This window comes from Oculina patagonica, chromosome 10 (genome assembly GCF_052425735.1).
Source record: "Oculina patagonica isolate OP01 chromosome 10, crgOcupat, whole genome shotgun sequence".
In the NCBI taxonomy this organism is placed as follows: Eukaryota; Metazoa; Cnidaria; class Anthozoa; order Scleractinia; family Oculinidae; genus Oculina; species Oculina patagonica.
Genome location: NC_135767.1, coordinates 3,478,114 through 3,498,179, shown reverse-complemented (window position 1 = coordinate 3,498,179; position 20,066 = coordinate 3,478,114). Strand labels below are relative to the sequence as shown.

General features: G+C 39.9%; 2 protein-coding genes across 3 annotated transcripts in view; both read left to right on the top strand.

The window, feature by feature from the left end:
- The window catches only part of LOC144628635 (uncharacterized), a 33,292-nt gene extending 24,447 nt beyond the window's left edge, over positions 1-8,845 (top strand). Inside the window, exon 6 of the mRNA XM_078486777.1 lies at positions 8,621-8,845. Within this exon, the coding sequence (XP_078342903.1) occupies positions 8,621-8,751 (131 nt within the window). The 3' untranslated portion in view covers positions 8,752-8,845. The remainder of the gene's footprint in view (positions 1-8,620) is intronic.
- Positions 8,846-15,497: 6,652 nt separating this feature from the next.
- Positions 15,498-20,066, top strand: part of LOC144628593 (uncharacterized) — a 12,242-nt gene continuing 7,673 nt past the window's right edge. Inside the window, exons 1-2 of one of the 2 annotated variants that reach the window (XM_078486710.1) lie at positions 15,498-15,992; positions 19,333-20,066. The exon at positions 19,333-20,066 is cut by the window's right edge and continues 131 nt beyond it. In XM_078486710.1, coding sequence (XP_078342836.1) covers positions 15,990-15,992; positions 19,333-20,066 — 737 coding nt within the window. In that variant the 5' untranslated portion in view covers positions 15,498-15,989. Of the gene's footprint in view, positions 15,993-16,928; positions 17,136-19,332 lie in introns of those variants that run through there. The other variant, XM_078486711.1, reaches the window with a different exon arrangement.

Sequence of the window (20,066 nt, the reverse complement as noted above, 5' to 3'; positions counted from 1 at the left end):
CCGCTCAGGTGGGCTTCAAAGGCGCCCAAGCAAGGTCGCTGAAAGAGGGAAAAAATTAATCACCCGTAATTCATCATTTATTTTTCTTTTAATTAGACTTCGTACGCATTTCCAACTGAAATATCAATTCAGCATAATTTTCTTCTCCGCTTTCAAGCAGCTGCCTCGCTGGCGTAAAGTATGAACGGAAGTCTTTTTACTGTACTGTATCCTATTTCCGGTCTGCTGTCTCTCACTTTTGTACGAGCTGCAAACCGAGGAACTCTCTTTCCTGAAACATTAAATTGTGGAATTGAAAAGTTGTATCTTTCCTTGGCTGTTAAACCATTTTAATCTCCCAATTAATAGCCCAAATATATGAAAACAGAATGAGGGACATGATACTTCGTATCAAACGATACACTGTAAGTCCTAGCTAGTGAAAGAAAATTCAGTGGCTCAGTTGGAATTCGCACCCAAGATCTTTGGTTTACAGAGAGAGACACAATCATTGGGAACAGCACGTGAGTTAATCCCATGCTCGTCACGCAATGTTTCTCAGATTGCGCGACGAGCCAAAAGAACGTCTGCATAGGACTAGGAGGCTAACGAAAATGTGGAACGCACGTTACATGTAACATTACACCGAACATTTTAGCGCTCTTAACACATATTTGACCTATTATATCACGAAAATAAATCTGCATTAAAGCTTTATTATTTTCGGTGTTTTATGTTTGAGTCTAAGCGTCGTGTGGCAAGGTGATTTATCGAAGCGTCGTTGCTTGTTTTGAGTTTTGCAGACATAAGAGAGATTAAGACTATGTCACGGATTTTAACCAGATTTTTGTTCAGCCAAAATTTATATTTGTGTTGCAGGAAACCTAAAAATAATGGTCCATTTTCATTAAAAATAGCTATATTAGAGCACTGAAACAGTTAACGAGCATCTTTGGCTGCGGATGGATCGAATGGAAATGGATTAAAACTTGAAAAAGTAAGGCTATTTTTTTCAAGTTATTTCCGCGCGTCTTAAAAAAAAAATCGATATTTATAGTCGTGGCTTGATTTCTATTCGCAAATTAAGGTTACATCTTCCCTTTAGATAATCAAAGATAATATTTTTTATGGGTTAAGTTGCCTACCACTAGTTTCAGAACAGTTTAGACCAAAAATCTGCGAAATCCCCGGTACATAGCTCCTTTTCTAACTACACTTGTTCTGCTGCGAGCGGCAAAAATTCCGCTTTCAATTCACCGTCTACTACTGTCTACCAGTTATACGCGAAAGTGAGTACCGGTAATTGATGCGAACTAGTCAATTATTGTCTGCATTAAAACATTCTCAGACATAGTATTGCGTCCAAATATATACTATAAACCCAAAGATTTTTAAAACGCAAATTTCCATCCCAAAATACCCCCTTCCCCCACCATATACATGACCTCCCGAAAACGCAGCCCATGAGAAAATATAAGCCCAAGGCTTATTTTCGAATTTTACTGTATGTCTAAGGTAAACTCATAGCCAGGATCTGTGCATGTCTTGTTAATTTTAAAAGCCAGCCAAATTTTCCCGTCATAAATATTCTTTATCAAGGTCTCAAATTTTCAGTTCTCCTGCTTGGGTTAAAAATCTGTCTACGGTGGGGTGGACGAGTCCATACCTGCCAAAAAGTGCCAAAACAAGGGCAACAGGGTCACTGCGATTTTTTCTAGAAAAATCAAGATAAAAAACAAGGAAAAATCGAAGCGGCTCTGCAACATTGGACTATCACTTGTTTTGCCATGCGCAATAGTACCATAGCTGAAGGAAGTGCTCAAACGAGGGCATATATGCACCCTGCTAGGAAAAAGCGAACCTACTATAGTGGGGTAGCTGAACAATATTCCGGAGAAAACTCCGGAAGTATTGCTTATGCAGTGTGTGAGGTCATGTTATACAGCGGATATGGAAGTACAGATATTATTCAGAACTACCGACTAAAACGGAAATTAATAAAAATTGCGGATTTTTTCCGGTCCTATTTAACTTTTCTTTGTAGCCTCAGAGTCATTACGGCTTAAAGTTAATTTTTCTTCCCTCCTAGCTTCGATACACCATGGTCCCAGAGTTTTTCGTTTTTTCTTCCTCTGCTGTTATGTTACACTGTTACTAAAAAAATCTGTTGAGAGCGATGTAATTAAATACCGTAAACTAAGCCACTCTCCTCACAAAAGAGAAATAATTAGTAATAAGCCCCCAAATCTCAGACAGAAAATCCTTCTGAAAATAAACCCATGGGCTTATATTTAGTTATAGCTCTCAGAGATAGAGTTAACTTTTCCGATTACAAGCCGCCTACTGAAGTGCTTCTCCCGGGGGGGGGGGGGTAGGGATGCTTCTTTTGCATTTTACGTTGTTCGAAAATGCTCAGATACTTGTCTTGTTGGTACACTTGTTGGTTACACCAAAGCATTGTCAGATAACAAACCCGAAGATTTATGAAACGCAAATTTCCATACGAAAACAAGGCCCCTCTCCCCACCCCCTTATATAAGACCTCCAGAAAATAACCCCATCCGAAAGGCGCGTTGAGAAAATGTAAAGCCCAGAGTTTATTTTCGAATTTTACAGTTCATCAAAGTTTAAGTCATTGCCCGGAGCTGTCTACATCTTTGTAATTTTAAGTGTCAGCCAAATTTTCCTGTTATAAATATTTCTTTATTCCAGGACTCAGATTTGCAGTTTCTTCCGCATGGGATCAGAATCTGTCAGTTGTTGTAACATGCGCAATAGCACCATAGCTAAAGGAAGTGCTAAAACGGGGGCATGAAATATATGTAGAGATAAAACAATTCCAACAGCAGAGCCACCTTAACCTTTCTTCCTGTCACGGAAGTATTTCTCAAGCATTGTGAGAGGTCAGGTTAAACAACAGGAATGGAATACTAAGATCTATAGTGGCTTAATAAAAAAAAAACTCGCACCAAAAAGAGCAGAATTCTCCCCGTTCTAACTTTCTGCTCTTTGTTGGTTTAAAAACATTACGGCCGAAAACTTCAATGAGGTTTTCATTCTTCTGCTGTAATGTCACACTGCTACTGGAAAAATCTTCTTTGAACATTAAAAGGTTAAATTTATTTCTAAGATATGTTCGCGTCTGTGAGTTTTTCAACATGCAAAAGTGTATCTCAGTTTACTGTTTCTTTAGACCGGGACTCAAATTCTCGGTTGTTTCGCGTGTTTAGCATGACAAGAATCTGTATTGCGGTGGGCTGGGGGGTGCGGTCGGTGAGTCTATTCGCGAAGGAAGTGCTAAACCTAGCAAAAGCGAGGACAGCTACGTCACGTTGGAAAAAAATAACGCGCTTCAGACCGTGATTTCAATTTAAAAATGAGGAAACACTGGGTTGCTGTAAGTCTATCCCTGAAGGAAGTGCTAAAGGAAGTGCTGGCACAAGCTAAAGCGAGGGCAGCAAGTGGTGTTGAAATAAGAAAATAAGGCGCTTCGAATTCAATCCGTGATATCAAGTTAAAAATGAGGAAACGCTGGGCAGCCTTCAGGCTCATGGTATAAAAAGGCGTACGGAGAAGCCTGTGTCCATAGTCAGTGGAGACAACGGTTGAAGTCCTTTAAATATGCTACAAGAAAAACGAAGAACTGACATTTTTCGTTAATAGGAGAAAGATGGAAGTAAAGTTTTATTCGAAAATTTTTTTAGCACTGATTTACCATTACGCTTAAAGGGCTGTGAAATATTCACTTTAAAAAAAAATAAAAAAGAAAACTTATTAAAAGGTATCTTTTTCTTCATTATATAATCGGCTAATGTATACAATCAGTGTGCAAACTTTCCAGATGACCTCAGGTCTCTGTTATTGGGATTAAACACTATGGCGGAATTATTGATCGATTGATTAGCTTATATGGAGGAGATAGACCCGTTCGTTAAATGATTTAAACATTTACATTTCATTTTGTTGTCGATATGTAGTAGCCGTTTTGGGTAGTCCGTTTTTTTATATTTTCTTTTTTTTTATATTCACCAGGGTTTCAAGTTGTTCATTTTGTGCCTTGCTATTTTGGCTGTTGCCGTTTCTGCCTCGTCCATCTGCAAATGTGGCCAAGAAGAAAAGGTACTGAGATGAAGTAATTTACTGACAACAGGAATAACTGCCAGCACTTTCAAATCATAATACGCGTTGCAGTTACATTGGATCGTGTGAGCTCGACCGGTTGTAGGCAAGTTCTTTCCTTTGAAAAAGAGGACTGGGTAATTGCTTTTCCTCTGCCCCCCCCCCCCCCCCCAATTCCCTCACAGTCAAGTAAGAGCGCTGAAATTTAATTTTTAGTTTTTTTTTTAGCCTTTACAGGATTCTGCTAGTGATTCAGTGGAAAAATATAAATTAAAGTTGAAGACTGAAGACGGGAAGGATTATGACGAAGAGGTTGAAATTGACACTGAGAAGGAAACAGAGACTTTCCATGTACCAAAGACTTCTCCTGATCGAAAAGAGGCAGACGTAATCCTTGATTTTAAAAAGGTTAGTGACATGAGATTACCGCATGTCAGGCTTACTTTAAAATTTGCTGTCGAGCGAGTGATGAGGGGAATAGGGATAGATGGACTGAATGGGGAAGGGAAGGGAAGGGCACAAAACAACCTAAGCGTTCCTCTCAAGGGTCAGGACTGAACTTTTTCTTCGCTTTTATATTCCATTCTTTTCTTGAGTTGAATATTTCATGATCAATGTTCAAACGGCGACTTGATTCAAAACTGAAATGTCGATTTCATAATGTCTGGCTTCACGCGAAAGCTGAGGCACGTGAGAAATTAACAAACGTCCATAGAAAACAATCAACATTTGGCTCATCTTGGGTGTAGGAACTTGCGAAACACACCAGTGACGAAAAAAACCCCGAGAAACAGAGAACAACCAAGACAATTGCAATAGTCTGTTCCACCTCAAGCCCCTTGCCATTTTTTCCACTTGCTGTTTATTGCACTGTCCTGTTTCACAATGTCACGCACACTTCAGTGCTTTCTTTGTTGTGTGTCTTTGTGACACTACTTTTCTTCTAACTAAAAAGAAAAACATGCAATACAGATAGTCTTAATTTCTTGCCAGCCAACAACTTAAAAAGTTATCAGCTTGTGAAAGTACATTATATATATATTGTTGGTGTGTAAAAATACTGTCATTTTTTTTTTGTGATCATAAAAAGTATGAATGACGTGTAAACAACAAATATGCAAAATCTGCTAAGCTGGAACATAACATAACATGTTCTTGTCATAAAAGGTATCAAATGGCAATGGGATGTTGCATTTAAGCTGTCATCCTCATATGAAGGGAAAATCAAAGGAGTGGGGACTTGCATGGCATAGGAATGATCATTTTTAATATTTCATTCTTCTGCATTTACATGTACTGGAAGGGGTTGGTCATTGTTTGACGTCACTGTTACATGTACATTAGGACGTGCAATTGCTTCATTCTTAGCTGTTTGAGTTGCCACATTTTTGAGGGTTATGGGATCGAAACAGCACTGGGTTCCAACATCATACATCCATGGGCATGCACAACAGGGTTGTAAAATGTTGTCAACAATGATGGGTTCCTCGATACTAATTTCTTCAACTGGGGATGTGTTTTTATCGTTACTGGCAGCCAGTAATAGTTCTGCAACAGCCTAATAAACAAATGAAAATGTTGTTTTGAATGGGAACCAAGCAGAATTATTGAGCACATCCCATTTTCTTCGTTTCGTGACCTTTCGTGACTAACCCAAAAGTGGCAATAGTTACAAAACCGAGGAGTAAATAATTCCTCTCAAGTTCATTGGAAGGTAGTATCTTTAAACAGAAAGCAACAAGACATATGGCGTTTTTAGAAGATGATTGAATGATTGCCAAATCACATGAAATGGTTGAAGTTTATTTTGGAAAAATACGAGGTTTAAAATGAGTAACTGCTCGTTGTCACACTGATCCGTCAGAACGATTTGTCAAGATTTGTCACAAAAACAGTCAACAAATAAATTTCCCTGTTTCTGGAAAAAATTGCGGTGCCAAAAAACGTCTTTTTCTGTAGCGAGGATGAACATATGAACAGTACACAAAAAGAAATCACTAACTTCTTGTTGCCTCCGTCGTTCGAGGCGATTTTCGCTTGACAATCGAGGGTTTTTTGGCTTCGGACGGTATAGCGCCCTCCTTCAGATGGCAATTACTCTTCTGGCCCGTCATCTGCGATCGAAGATCCAACTCAAAACAGCTTGGCAAGAAGTGGTCGCTGCAAACATAGCTGTATTTTACTGGCGGCATATTCGAACGTCGTATCCTCTCTAGCCATGCTTTCCTTCGCAGTTTGTCCGATGGAATTTGGTGGTAGCTTACGTCTGCTGTCTTTGCTGAATAATTGGTACATCCAGGGACACAGCAGTTCACCATTTTCGTGGAAACACTTAGGAAAGCGAGCCAAATAAAACTATATGAAGACACGTTGCCGAAAATAAGAGCGAACCGAGCGAAACTATAGTATGGTTTGAAGATCCCGCGAAAAAGCTTTTGACGTTGTGACGTCACATCGTACTGCTGGCCGACATAACGCGGCTCATATTCTTCCAAGATGGCGGAACTCTAATCGCATTTTTCACTTGCCTTTCAGGTAAAATATATAGGTTAAAATGAACGATCTGAAGAAACCGTTTTCAAAAAAAGAAGTAGGAAATATAGGCCAAATATACCAAATAACTTCATTTTTACCCCGGAGTTCCCCTTTAATGTAACACACTCCGGGAAGACTTGGAAAAAAGGCTTTACGCTATTGTGTAGATCAGGGGTTTCAATAATAGCCGGGTAGCGGGTAGATCTACCCGCTTGTGATGGGCGGACTACCCGCTTGAAGCGTAATGCGAATATCTTATCAGACCAGATCATTTCACCGCAGCTACGAATTTCTACCAAGAAATTTCATAAAATTACTGTCAGGTTCTAGGGAAAGAAAAGGAAAGATAAAAAGAAAAGATATTCTGGTGTTTACCCTGTCCTTTGGACCATAAAAGGTGAAGCGAAGTCTTGTAATGACACGTAAAATCATCGTTTCAAAGCGCGAAAAAAATCTACCAGGCACTCTGAAATCGAGGGAGACTGGGACTAAGCGTGAATATTAATATGGCCGCTAAAAATAAAAGACAGACGCTGTTGGCATTTTACGCCCCGGAACCTAAAAAAAAAAGGTCAAACGAGGTCAATTCTTCGCAGGGTAAGTTGAATACATTAAAAGGTTAGGGTTTTGCCTAGAAACTTGAAAAGTTTGCACTGATTTATTGCGTAACGTTCGCGTATCATTTCGAATACGAAAAATTAAAATCACATGTTCAACTTACCTTTGTCTAGTGTCTTATTTCGGAAAATGGTGATCTATCTTTCAGAAAGTAGCTCATTAGATAGTGAGATCAGTCAGCCAAATATCTCAACCGAGGGAAATACAGTTCCATCCCCAAACAAACAACATACAACAAAGTAATCTTAAAAGTACCCAAAATGCAGGAAAATGCACCTACGAGAGTATAGAATTTCAAAATTTTCCGGGGGGGCATGCCCCCGGACCCCCCTAGAGGGGAAAGGTCCGTTGGGCCTTCCATTGATACCCGCCTGTTTTTATATTCTACCCACTTGTGCCAAAACTTATTGAAACCCCTGGTAGATCATTTCAAAACTAAAAGTGGAAATGCTCGGACTACCGGTATGAAGTGTTATTTAAGTGCAGACGCTTTTGTATGTATATGTTTATACAAACAATGTATGTAAACTTTTTGGCAGAATTTGATGATGGCACGTCTTCCAGAGGCCAAATCCTGCTTTCTGAGTAACTCTACTGAAAATTTTCCAAAGCCGGCCGACTTAAAGCGACTTCTGGTAAGTTTATATTCCTCTTATTCATAATGGTCAGTTAACTGTTTTACACTGAAGGAGTTCGAAAATAAGATATTGATTTAAGGGGAGAAAAAAATATGACTGGTCGTATGACGATAGACATTCCAGGTAAATAACTGCTTAAGTAGTAACGAGTTTTGCCTTTTTTTTAAATAACTACCCACCAGGATCGGGCAAGTAAAGCGGGTGTTTCGTTGGCCAAAGGTCAAACTGAAGAAGAATTCGAGGTTGCCGGGACCCTTGATGACCGTTCCAGTCTGAATGACGAGATGGCGCAGCTGTGTGCCAAGCTACCCATTTACCTTGTTGTCAAGGTAGACAGGGCTCCGACAGACATGGACACACCTATGGACAGAACACCTTCAAAACGTAAGTGAAACATTAAATGAATCTTGTATGTGACTACAAACTCTCTCTCTTTCTTCTGTATTGGGACACTAATCAGGGAAGTTAAATTTTGTATATATCAGAAGAGTAAAGCCCGCCTTCGGTCTCACTGCATGAAGTGACCAGGAGTGTTGTTCAGGCGCCTTAGCACGCCGGTCGATCCACCTTTCAGATCAATTGGTTTTGTTTTTGTTTTCTAAGTATTGAATATAGTAAGGTCTAAGGTCTAAGTGTATAAAGTGGTGGTGGCTACCACCCCACTGTCCAAAAACATTATTTCAAATATTCTGTAACTTGAAATTTTATAAAGCTTTTATTTGTTGTTTCAGGTACCAAACGCGGCTGTTCCTTTGGGTGTAAAGTTGAGACAGTCCGGACTTGCTACTTTTCAATTACAATTACAATTACTATCTGCTACAATAACAAAAGATTGACGTGCAAAGTGAGATGTACCGGTTAGTAAAAACAATGCACGTTTTCCCACTTTCACTAACCGAATGGCACTTATCGATTAAAAAAGATTTGTTAGGCTAAATATAAACCTCTTTGTTACAACAAATTCACGCTATTTTGTTTGAGGAAATATAAGATTTAGTTATAAAGCACCAGTATCTTCAAATTTTGAATTTTCAACGGGTAGTGAACTTGTTGTTCAGTTCACGGGTGACTAGCAAGTTTACCTGTATTTATTTGCGTCGCATTTCTGGTTACGCGTACAGGCTATGGTAACCGATTAATCAATGACGAAACGTGAAGAGCCAATTAGGCAATATTTTCCCCGGTATTATCGTTTTCTTTGTTCGTCCTTGATTAAAATTCTCAAAAAGAGACTTATTGTTTACTGAGCGATCGCGATTGTAATCTCTTGAAAAAAGAACCACATTTGTCCTGAAAACGTTTAGACAGTATTAGGGCTGTGCAATTTTTCTTCTTCCATGATCTTAGTCAAAAAAAGTGATCGTACAATGGTCTACAATATGAATGATGTGAATCTGAAGCAAATATGCCCTATAAGTAAACATTACCCAGAATAGGGTGACAATTTTAAACTACCGCAAAGCCAGTGCGACTAAACCAGGAATGCGATGCAAAAAATAAACAACTTTTTGTAATAAATTCACAGCATAGAGAACTACGTGTATACTCTCGCTGGGATTGACAATCACTTTAAAATTTCATATTCCTCCCAGAAATTTTTAAAAAATTTAACATTATGCTATCGTTGTTGTTTGTATCAGTTGTTGCTGTTTTTCAGGAAAATCCACTTTTCACAGAACACCTTTGTGTAACAATTGAAAATTTCCTGCTAGAAAGGCAAAATTTCTGAGAAGCTTGAAAGACAATGAAATTTTTTCAGCACTATCCCTTCTCATTACCCTTTCCTATTTCATTTCTGTTTTATCATAGTTATGTAAAATGTAAAAGTATCATGAATAATTTGGACCAACGCCATGACAGTTGATGCTATAAGCAGTCCCTTTTTTCAGCTCTTGAATCAGTGGTCATATCAGTTTTGCTACTTTCCTTTCACTTCGTGATAAAACTTGTTCTGTGGAATTTTTTTAAAACCAGTACAGGAAATTTTTCTCCAGCCGTGGCACAGGGTACGCGTAAGAAATGCGACAAGTGTACACGTATGTTGCAAATAGATACTCTGTTAATAACGTGATTATTGTTTCTATAAGAATTGAAATTAATTAAGGAAAGTATTAAAATAAATAAAGCCTCAAATGTGCCATACAAAAACGCCTGTCTCAATTGTTTGTTTTACATAGAGGTTACCAAGAGAAGCTCAGTCAAAAACTGGAAACTTTAGTTGAGTTCTTTCTGTCGGTTTGAAAACATCAATTCTGTTTGAGAAAATTCTCTCTAAAAAAATAGAAGAAGAAGAAGGTCTTTATTTATGGAGGGTAACACATTATTTATCCCATAATTCGCTGTCAGTACCGTAGAATCCCTATAAAGTGACCCTCTTGTAAGACCCTGTTTACAAAGAGGTAGGGTAACCCTATTGCTAGGGCTACCCTAGATTTTTCAGATTTTTATTACTTCGCACTATTTACAAAAATCATACAATACACACCAGCAAGAGAGTTGCCCTAGTGCTCGCTCAGTTTTTCTTTTCAACGACGTGTTTACAAGCCAGCTGGGTTGACTGGCGCCACGGTAACCCTAGCTGGCTTATAAACGCTCACCTAGGGACAACTCAACTAGCTGGGCAAACGTTTTTAATTACTGGTTTCGAGGCCCTTTGAATGTTGTTTCCGATGCTCGGTAACAAAGTACGGTTACCAAGCACATAAAACTGACCCGGGTTGTAGAGTGACGCTTCCTGTATATTCCCACTGTCGGTTCAATGACAACGCTGTTATACGAATGTGAGGTTGCGCGTGCAGAGGATTGAGTGTAAGCAGAAACCCATAAGGGTTGAAACGTGTAACGCGCGCGCACAGCGTTTGAATATTCATTTTGCTAAGTACCATATTTGGAAACACGAAGAATTTGTACGCGAATGCGTTACACACGCAACATAATTTTTGGTTTTAATAATAATAATAATAATAAAAGCTTTTATTTATACACGATAAATGTTTTGCAGCATAGCTGATGTGGTCGTGTTTACAAATTACTATTATGAAGCTAACTAAACTCTTAAATAACAAATAAAGACTACAAACTAAGCATTCCAAACAAACAAAAAATACACAGCCTCTAAATGCCTAATACTTTCAAAGCATCCTTAAAACTTGCCAACGATTCTTTAAGGCGGGCCTCGTTATTCAAAGAGTTCCATAATGTGGCCCCTTCATAAGTAATCGACTTTTTGAGAAAGTCAGTCTTTGGTCTTGGTACTGACAAGCAATTTTTCCTTCTAAGATTATAATTAGTCTTCTGCTCCGTCCACAAGTGTTGTAATTGGACCGGAGCACCTCCAGATACACATTTGAAGACAAAACAAAGTACCCTACGGATATACATTTGCCTCAATGGTGTCCACTTCGCTTGACGCAGTACGTCCTCTGAAGGGGTGAACCAGTCTAAGTCGAAAATTAACTTGGCGGCACGCACATGGATTTTTTCTAAGTCACTGAAAAGAGTTGAGCCACACGACCCCCAGACTATAATACCGTACATTACAGACGGTAAAATTACTTTAAAATAAAAGTCAACTCTCGCAGGAATTGGCAAAAAATACAATGATCTCAAAAGGTTCAGTTTCTGGGTGAAACGTTTACACAGTTCTTTGACATGAATGTTCCATTTGAGCGCACTGTCTATTTGGACACCTAGACACCTTGCTGAGGTGACTTGCCTGATGTTATTTTCCCCAAGCTTAATGCTTTGTAAAGGGCCAGTAAACGATCCTCGGTATAGCAGCATATATTCTGTTTTTCCCGGGTGTGGCGTCAGCAAATTTTGACAACACCAGCGATATAATTTCCGTAAGATGTAATTTAGCACGTTGGCTACCTTGTCCGGACATGTGGCCGCGACGTAGATGGTTGTATCATCAGCATACATGTGTAGTTCTCCTTCACTACCATCGGTTATATTTGGCAGATCATTGCAGAACAATGCAAAAAGTAGAGGACCAAGAACAGATCCTTGTGGTACGCCAAATTTCACTGTCTGTAGGCTGGATCGACTGCCGTTAATTACTGTGACCTGAGTTCTTTCTGAAAGGTAGTCCTTGATCCAAGACCAAAGGTCTCCTGAAATGCCAAGCCCTTGGAGTTTTTGTAGCAGCAGCGAGTGGGATATAGAATCAAAGGCTTTGCGGAAGTCCACAAACACTATTCCCACCACCAGGTTACTGTCCAGCGCTGTTCTCCAGTCTTCAGTCATCTTCACCAGCAGCAGTTCTGTCGAATAGCCCTTTCTGTATGCCCACTGATTCCTGCTACTTAAGTCGTGATTTGTTATATGCGTGGTGATGATGGAGCCCACACATGACTCCATCAGCTTCCCAGGAACGGACAAAAGGGATATCGGACGATAGTTATGCTTGTCTGTCTCGTCACCATTTTTATATAATGACGACACATTAGCTAATTTCCAAGTAGCAGGGACAGTATTGGATGCAGTACTCGCAGTGAAGACAGACATCAGTGACGGTATGATGACATTACCAGCATACTTTAGAAGTTTGGAGGAAACGTGGTCCGGGCCACTTGCTTTGTCTGGTTTCAACTTAAAAAGCGCCTTCTTGAGAATATCTGTTGTTAGATCAATTGTCATTACCGTGGGTGTGACACGGGATAGGTTTGCTAAGGGGTGCTGTCGCTCTGCTTGAGGAAGGCCGCTGGCTAGTTTCTCTCCTATTGTAGCGAAATGTTCGTTCAAAATGTTCGCAATAGCCAGATCTGATGTTTCGGTTTCTCCGCCAGGTCCTTTCATCGCCATAATTGGTGAGGAAGTTTTAAAGCAAGCAGATTCCTTTATCAGCCTCCAGTAGGACTTGCAATCTTTTACCTCAGCAAATAGTTCTGTGTAATATTTGCACTTTGCCTTTCTGACGTCTAACGTTACTTTGTTTCGCAGCTCGCGGTATATTTTCCAGAGTTCCTCATTGTTTGTTCTTCTGGCCATCAGTAGGATTTTAAACCTCTGGTTCATTGTATGGCGTATCTGCGGTGTTATCCACGGGAGAGACTGACTTCTGATCTTCACTTCCCTGTAAGGTGCGTGTCTGTTGCAGATGTCGTTAAAGATGTTTGACCACGCCCAGTAACAGTCATCAGGATCATCAAACGCAGAACACACACACCAGGGAGCGTCCTCCAAATCCCTGATGAATTCACACTGATTGAATTTCTTAAAGGTGCGGCCTTTGACTATTTTAGGAGGTGGTCTTCGGACTCTTGTTTGAACACAAGCATACACTAACATGTGATCCGAGATACCTAGCTCCAGATTACGTGTGTTGCTGATAAGCCCTGCTCTGCTTGCAATGACAAGGTCTATAAGTGTAGAGGTGTCTTGTGTCACTCTTGTAGGCTCGTTGTTAATAACGGTGTAGTCAAATTGAAGTAGTGATGTCTGTAATTTACTACCGGTGGTTGACAACACAATGTCACCATTTCGTTGCGCGTAATCGCAGTTGAAATCACCCACAATGACAACGTTCTTGTATTTCCTCCATACCTTCTCCAGAATCACGTGAAACCGTTCATAAAATGCGCCGTCCGATGGAGGTCTATAGATTGTTCCAACTATAAAAGCGTTAGAGTCGATTAACAGCTTCAGCCATATCCCCTCGACCTCTTGTGTTTCCAAGACTCTCAGGCGGTAGGAACATATGTAACTGGCCACGTATACCACGCAGCCCCCACCAGCCGTGCCTACGCCTCGGTCCCTTCTTACTATCTTATAGTCTTTGACTTCTAATTGACGGTCCGATATCTTGTTATCCAAATGGGTCTCAGTTATTGACAACACATCAAAGCGACACAAATGCAGTAGGAGTTTAACCTCATCCAGTTTGTTTCTCAGGCTACGGATGTTAATATGAGCAACGTTTAGGTTTCTTGATCGCGGATTAATCGCTTTTGCAAACTGTTCCAGGTAATCCTTACTGACTCTCACACAATCCTTACTCGGTCCAGGATTTGTGCTGATGTCGCCACTAAGTAGTAAGATTCGGCGTGCTGCGATTGAGTTAGCATAATACGCCACAGGTTTTGTGGATAACTTGGTGTGTTGACCTAAACTTTTCCGCCATCCGCATTTAGAACAATTAGTTTGTACTACAGCCGCATTATCTATCAACCGCGGGTCACTACTCTCACTTCCTGTCGCTGCCCACAGAATAAGAAGTACTACCAATGTGCTCCGGCATTCAAATATCCGTCTTGCAAGGTGAGCCATCACAATCACCACCGACCGTTGTTTTATGACTGTTTTTACTGTTTATCGCACCCACGCGCACGTACAGTTTGTATCACAAAAAGACGTTTTCACATGGTGCGCGCGCTGGTGCGAGTAATAGAGCTGATAGAGAGTTCTTCAAAGCGCGCTCTAAGTTCGTTATTATTTGCGCGCGCAGCGCCCGTTCCTCCACGCGTTGACAGTAGCGTCAGTCGTTAGCCTTCGCGTACAAAGCCGTTACAACTCGCGTAGATCAGATGTGGTTACGCGATCAACAGAAAACTGTTCCGTTATATCCAAGTTTTCCGACAAGTTCCGAAAACCTCTCAATTCGTCAAGAAACGTCGCTGAAAGCTCGTTAGTTCAGCCCACTGTGTTAAGTTTCACGTTACAATAGCTGCTCAAGAGATGGGCCAGCTCAATCAGGTCTCAGTATGGCACAAAAAGCAGAAATTTCCAGAGCCAAAACATGCGTGGCTGCACGCAATGAATGACGCAATGAAAACAGTAAGTTGCAGTAAGTTGCAGTAAGTTGCTTGAATTTCGACCTAAACACCGTAAATTTCTCACAGAAACTAAAGAAATACATTTAGTGTATCGAAGCGAAGTTCTCCAGACTATTTCAAGAAGATGAAACAGGAGAATTTAACCAAATTTAACTTTATTCAACCAAGCCTGTTCAAAAACAAGATTACGCCATCGAGCGCGAGCTAGCGCGCGCTGTGAATTTAATCCAAATATAGTCGTTTTGATTGGTTAAATGTTTCTCCTGATTTTCCAAATATGGTACTTACTGTAAACGAATGTGCAAACGCTTTGTACAATGCAAAACATAGGGAGTTACACGTTTCAACCCTTATGGGTTTCTGGTGTAAGCTATATCACAAGTATTTTCAGTCATTTTTTGATCTACAAAATTGGAACTAGCTTGCAATGGAGGCTAATGCGGAGAATCTTATCAAATGCAAATGACATGAAGCTCTTTTTAATGATATTCCCCCGCATTAGCCTCCATTGCAAGCTAGTTCCAGTCCAATACCGAGAATACGAATATGGCTTAAAATAATAGTTTTATAAAATAGAAAAACGCCCAAGAAGAAATTAAAAAAAGTGAAAAAAAGCAAGGATTGTCACGACTGAGCAAGATAAAGACGGATTTAATACAAAGGAAAAACAAAAAATTGGCCAATTTTTTTTATATACTTTATTATATAGAATCCAGCCCCTACCGTCCGCAATAACCTCACCCCACCCTCCGCTCGGGTAGGCTTTAAAGGCGCCCAAGCGAGGTCGCTGTAAGAGGGAAAAAATTAAATCCCCCGTAATTCATCATTTATTTTTCTTTTAATTAGACTTCGTATGCATTTCCAACTTAAATATCAATTCAGCATAATTTCCTTCTCCGCTTTCAAACAGCTGCCTCTCTCGTAAAGGATGAACGGAAATCTTTTTTACAATTGTTTGCGATAAAAAGCGTTGAAATTGAATTTTAACAGGGAGCTCTCACGGAAAAAGCTTTATTTGAAAGTTAATTTTGGGATTTTCTGCAGATAAGGCAACAGAACGGATGGTTTGCGAGATGAAAATCTGCCGTGCCGTGACGTCATGAGCCAGTCATTGGATCTCATATCATGATAAGTGTCACGGCGCAAATTTTTCGCGTTGTATACACAGAAGCGATAAAGCTCTGCCTTGCACCTTGAGGCTAGCAAAGCGTTGTTCCTTTAAGAAGAAAGCTTGTTGATAACTCGATCGGCTCAGATCATTGTATTACCATGTGAATAGCTTCTTTGAGATCTCTCGCGGATTTGAACAGTTCAACATGGACTCATGGTAGGTATTGTTTAAAAAATTGTTTATTAAGCATGCTGTGACGCTGAATTCGACTTGCTTTAATCATCATTCAATATCTAAGCAATAATTCAACCGCTGAATGAAATCGGCAGGCAAAAACAGCCGGCCGGCTTGTCGAAAACCAATCACTTATTAATGAGAAATTGATTCGACTGGATTTACCATTCAACTAGCAAAAATCTCTCGTGACATAAAATAGTACTGTACAACGAACGTTAATAACATCCATTACAGTTTTTCCTACCGATTAATTTAACTGATGTGTAATTGTAATTTTTCTTTGGCACAATTCTGAAGCGAATAGTTGATTCGCAGTTTCACAAACACATTTTCTTTTAATCAATTCAACCAAAAAACGCCTGAGGACTTAAAAAGCACCATCAATTTACCATAATGGGCGAAATGTGCGCTCAATTTCAAAGCAAATACGCCTCCGATTGTCGTTTTATCCAGGCGCGAAAGTAGGCTATGAGGTGAAAAGGTTATTGTCAAAAAGTACATATTGATTCCATAAAGAAAAAAAAATCATTCGATAAAACAACATTGAAATCAATTGCATTTTGCGTTATCTGTTAAATAAGGCAAAGTAACTTTTTGAAAATCAAGAAACTTTCAAGTGGGTTACATTTTTTGCGTTTCATTGCAATGTTAGTGCGAAATCGATCGTGTGGCCACGAGTATTAAATGGAACTTATCTTTTCAGAAAACAATAAAAGTGACGATTTAAAGCCGAAAAGTGGAAAACACTTCCATTTTCACAGCTTCAGTATGCAATTACTGTATGATAATTCTGCTTGGCGTACAGAAAACAATTAGCATAATAATTTAGTGTTAACTTTGTTTAAATCAATAATATCACCAATGGAAATCAGAGCAGCGAGCTTGCTGTACAGTAAACAAGCACAATGTGGAAAACTACAGGGATGTGGTCGGTGTAAGTCATACAAAGCAGGGGCAGATTCTTTGGAAATTTTACTTAGCGAAGTTTTCGTTCAAGGGATAACATAATACCTCTATTGCTGTCAATAAGACGGACGTTTTTGGACTAACACGTTTGACCCCTTCACATTCGTCTGTAGTCAAGATACAATTTGAAGGCGAGACAGCGGAGTGAGCTAAGAGGTTTGTTGTTTTAAGTTATTAATCGATCGGATGAGCTGTATTGTAACCTGTTTCTCTGTAAGCACACTTCTAACTCAAAACAAAGCAGTTTTGGTTTCTGTTTTCCTAAAATCAGGCGTTTTCTTTCGCTTTTCCCAAGTGATCGCCAAAGACTTCTAGAACATTTTCCTCATAGCATCGCTTTCAATGCGAATTCCAAAGACATTTTATGAGTGGAATTTTAATGGCAAATACTGAGCACTTAGCTGAAAGACTTTCAATATTCTGTGCTTGAGCTGATGAAATTGGTATATGTTCTCGATTTGATTTAAAAAAGGTGTGCAATGAGCTCGAAATAGCAGCATGTCTTTTTTGTCGTGTGGATCAAAATGTCAACAGATGCCACGAAAATAAACCAATGACGGTTATGCACGTGCATGGAAGCCATTTAAATGCCAAGCGTGCAAGTCAGTTAAATGGGTTCATAAGGGTCTCGAGATCTACTATATAGTATGAATGTAATTGCTGACAGAAATGCAAATATTTTTTCTAACGTGCATTCGAGAAACTTTGTTTAAAAGTATCAGATCAGATCGAGTTAACTAAGCTGATCGGTGTGATATGGACGGAACTGGCAATGAAATTTCTAGCGATAAAAATCTTCATTGTATAGAGCGGTTCTTTTGGTAACTCACTTGCGTCAATCGCTTCATTTAGCAGACTTTGCGGACGCGCCATTATAAAGGAAATCTCCATCTTCTAAAAGGCCCTCAGGCAGTTGATAAATCAAAAACCTACTGTAGACTAACGGAAGTAATGTTGTCAATTATTCATAAGTGCTTGGAAATTTTATTTTTTAAAATATATTCCGGTCGCCCAATTTTGCGAATGCTGTTTTGTTGTTTATGCGCACTTGCAACTTGCAGAGAACGGCCTTTAAAAGACGTTGAAAAGCTCGTGTTAGTCAGAGCTTTTTGTTTATATTAAAACTCTTGGAATTAATGCAATCCGTTAAAAACCAAATATTCTTAAGAAAAAAAATGCAAAAAAAAATCCGGAAATCCAAATTTTACAGTTGCCCACTCGCTCAAGTTCGTTCTGTTTGATATTTTATTAAACAAATTAGCAATGTAACCTTATTGTCTTCAGCAATGAACAGAATTGTTCGAGACACGAACTAAATAAACCTTAAACCATCAAATTTAATTTTTTATTACTAACAATACCGGAATCGAAAAAATCTGCTTTGTAAAGTGTTGAAGTACCTCCTTCTGATAACACACTCAAAGTCTCATGTGACTACTTGTGGGATTACTGAAAGGAATTTATACACACTGTTTTTGTCCGTGATTTTGGCCGTCTCCGCCGGTGATCGCTTGCCGCGCGCACTGTGGGGTCCCACACGAGAGCGCGCGCGAGACGGCAACACTCGCGCGTGGTTTAGCGGTGATGGGTGAAGGAGTTCTGTGGTATTGATATTGTATGACTCTTACATTCTTCTTTGATATTCCGGTTTCCTATTAATCTCTAGTATTTAGGCGTTATTGTTTTTTTAGTGGACAATGTGGTAAAACGCCATAATGATCACGTGGTCAAGTTCGTGTCATATGCATGGATGTGTCATTTTACCACGCGAGGAAATTAAAAATAGAGGGCTCGTTACTGGACAGCCAGGGTGGGGAGGAGGGGAGGGAAAACTCCCATACAGACGTGACCGCTCCCAGGATCCATTTCTGTGATCAACCTTAGGGATAACAATGTAGAATATTTTAGAGATAAGCGATCCGGGGGGGCCTCCCATATGAATGGGACGGGGATGCTCGCCATCTCGCTTAGGGGTGCAAATTACGGATTTCTGTCTCACTTAGGGCGTGCAGGAAAGAATTCCAATATTTTTAGCAATTGAGGTCTCGTTAAGGGTTGCACGTGTTAAGATAGAAAACACTGACATATTGTATTGGCGATCTAGGTCATCTAGAGCAAAACCACAAAACCATAGCAATTCCGGATTACTTTCGACACTCAATCAAAAATTGCTCTATTTGGGACATACTTTGAAAACGTACCTTAGGTACCCTTTTGGTACCTAAACCGATTTACCAAAAATACGATTTTCAACACCTACTGGCCACTTGCTTCAACACACTTCACTAAGAATTCTATATAAGGAGACCCTTCCTGTTAAACAATTTATGATGCGTTTCTATTCTTTATTTAGATGACTTCACAGCGAACCAAATCATCCTCTTCGTCAGAAAATGGAATGCCAGGCTCCCCAGTCTCCACGGTGGCATTTTTGCCAAACAAATCAGGAAAAGACAAACCTCGCTCAAGAACAGAATATCGCCTTGTTAAAATTGTGCTGGCCGCCATTCCAATAATACTTCTGTTAACGCTGGTCATTGTACTTGTAATTCTCTTGACTCGAAGCAAATCAGACGAACCGAAGACAAATGGTCTTGGTCGTTGTGACTTTTCGGACGAGGCGAAACGTGTCGGTTTAGACTCGTTTCTTAACGAACTTGTCCAGAAATACCACAAGTTAATGCCCGAAAAGTTAGGGTCAAAACCGGGGGTGACTCCGGAGGAGATTCGGAAACATTATCGGCCTTACGATCCTAGCCCGAGCGCTATTAAGAACTTCACCGATGAAGTCCGAAGATTGCACGACAGGCTCGAGGGGATCATCGGAAAGTCGAACGAATCACGAATGAAGCTACGCGAAAACAAAGCGCTGTATGTGGCACAGCATCTGTTAAGGCATTCATTTGACTGGGGACCTTACGAACGAGATTATTATGTAGGAGACTGGATGTTTGAACCGAATTTATACTGCTGGCAGCCAATCTGTAATGTGCTAACGGACTTAGAAAGCGTTATCTTCTACTTCAGGCCTAGTGATCTGAAGGGAATAGAACAGATTGAAGAACTGTTCAAGAAGCATAATGACAC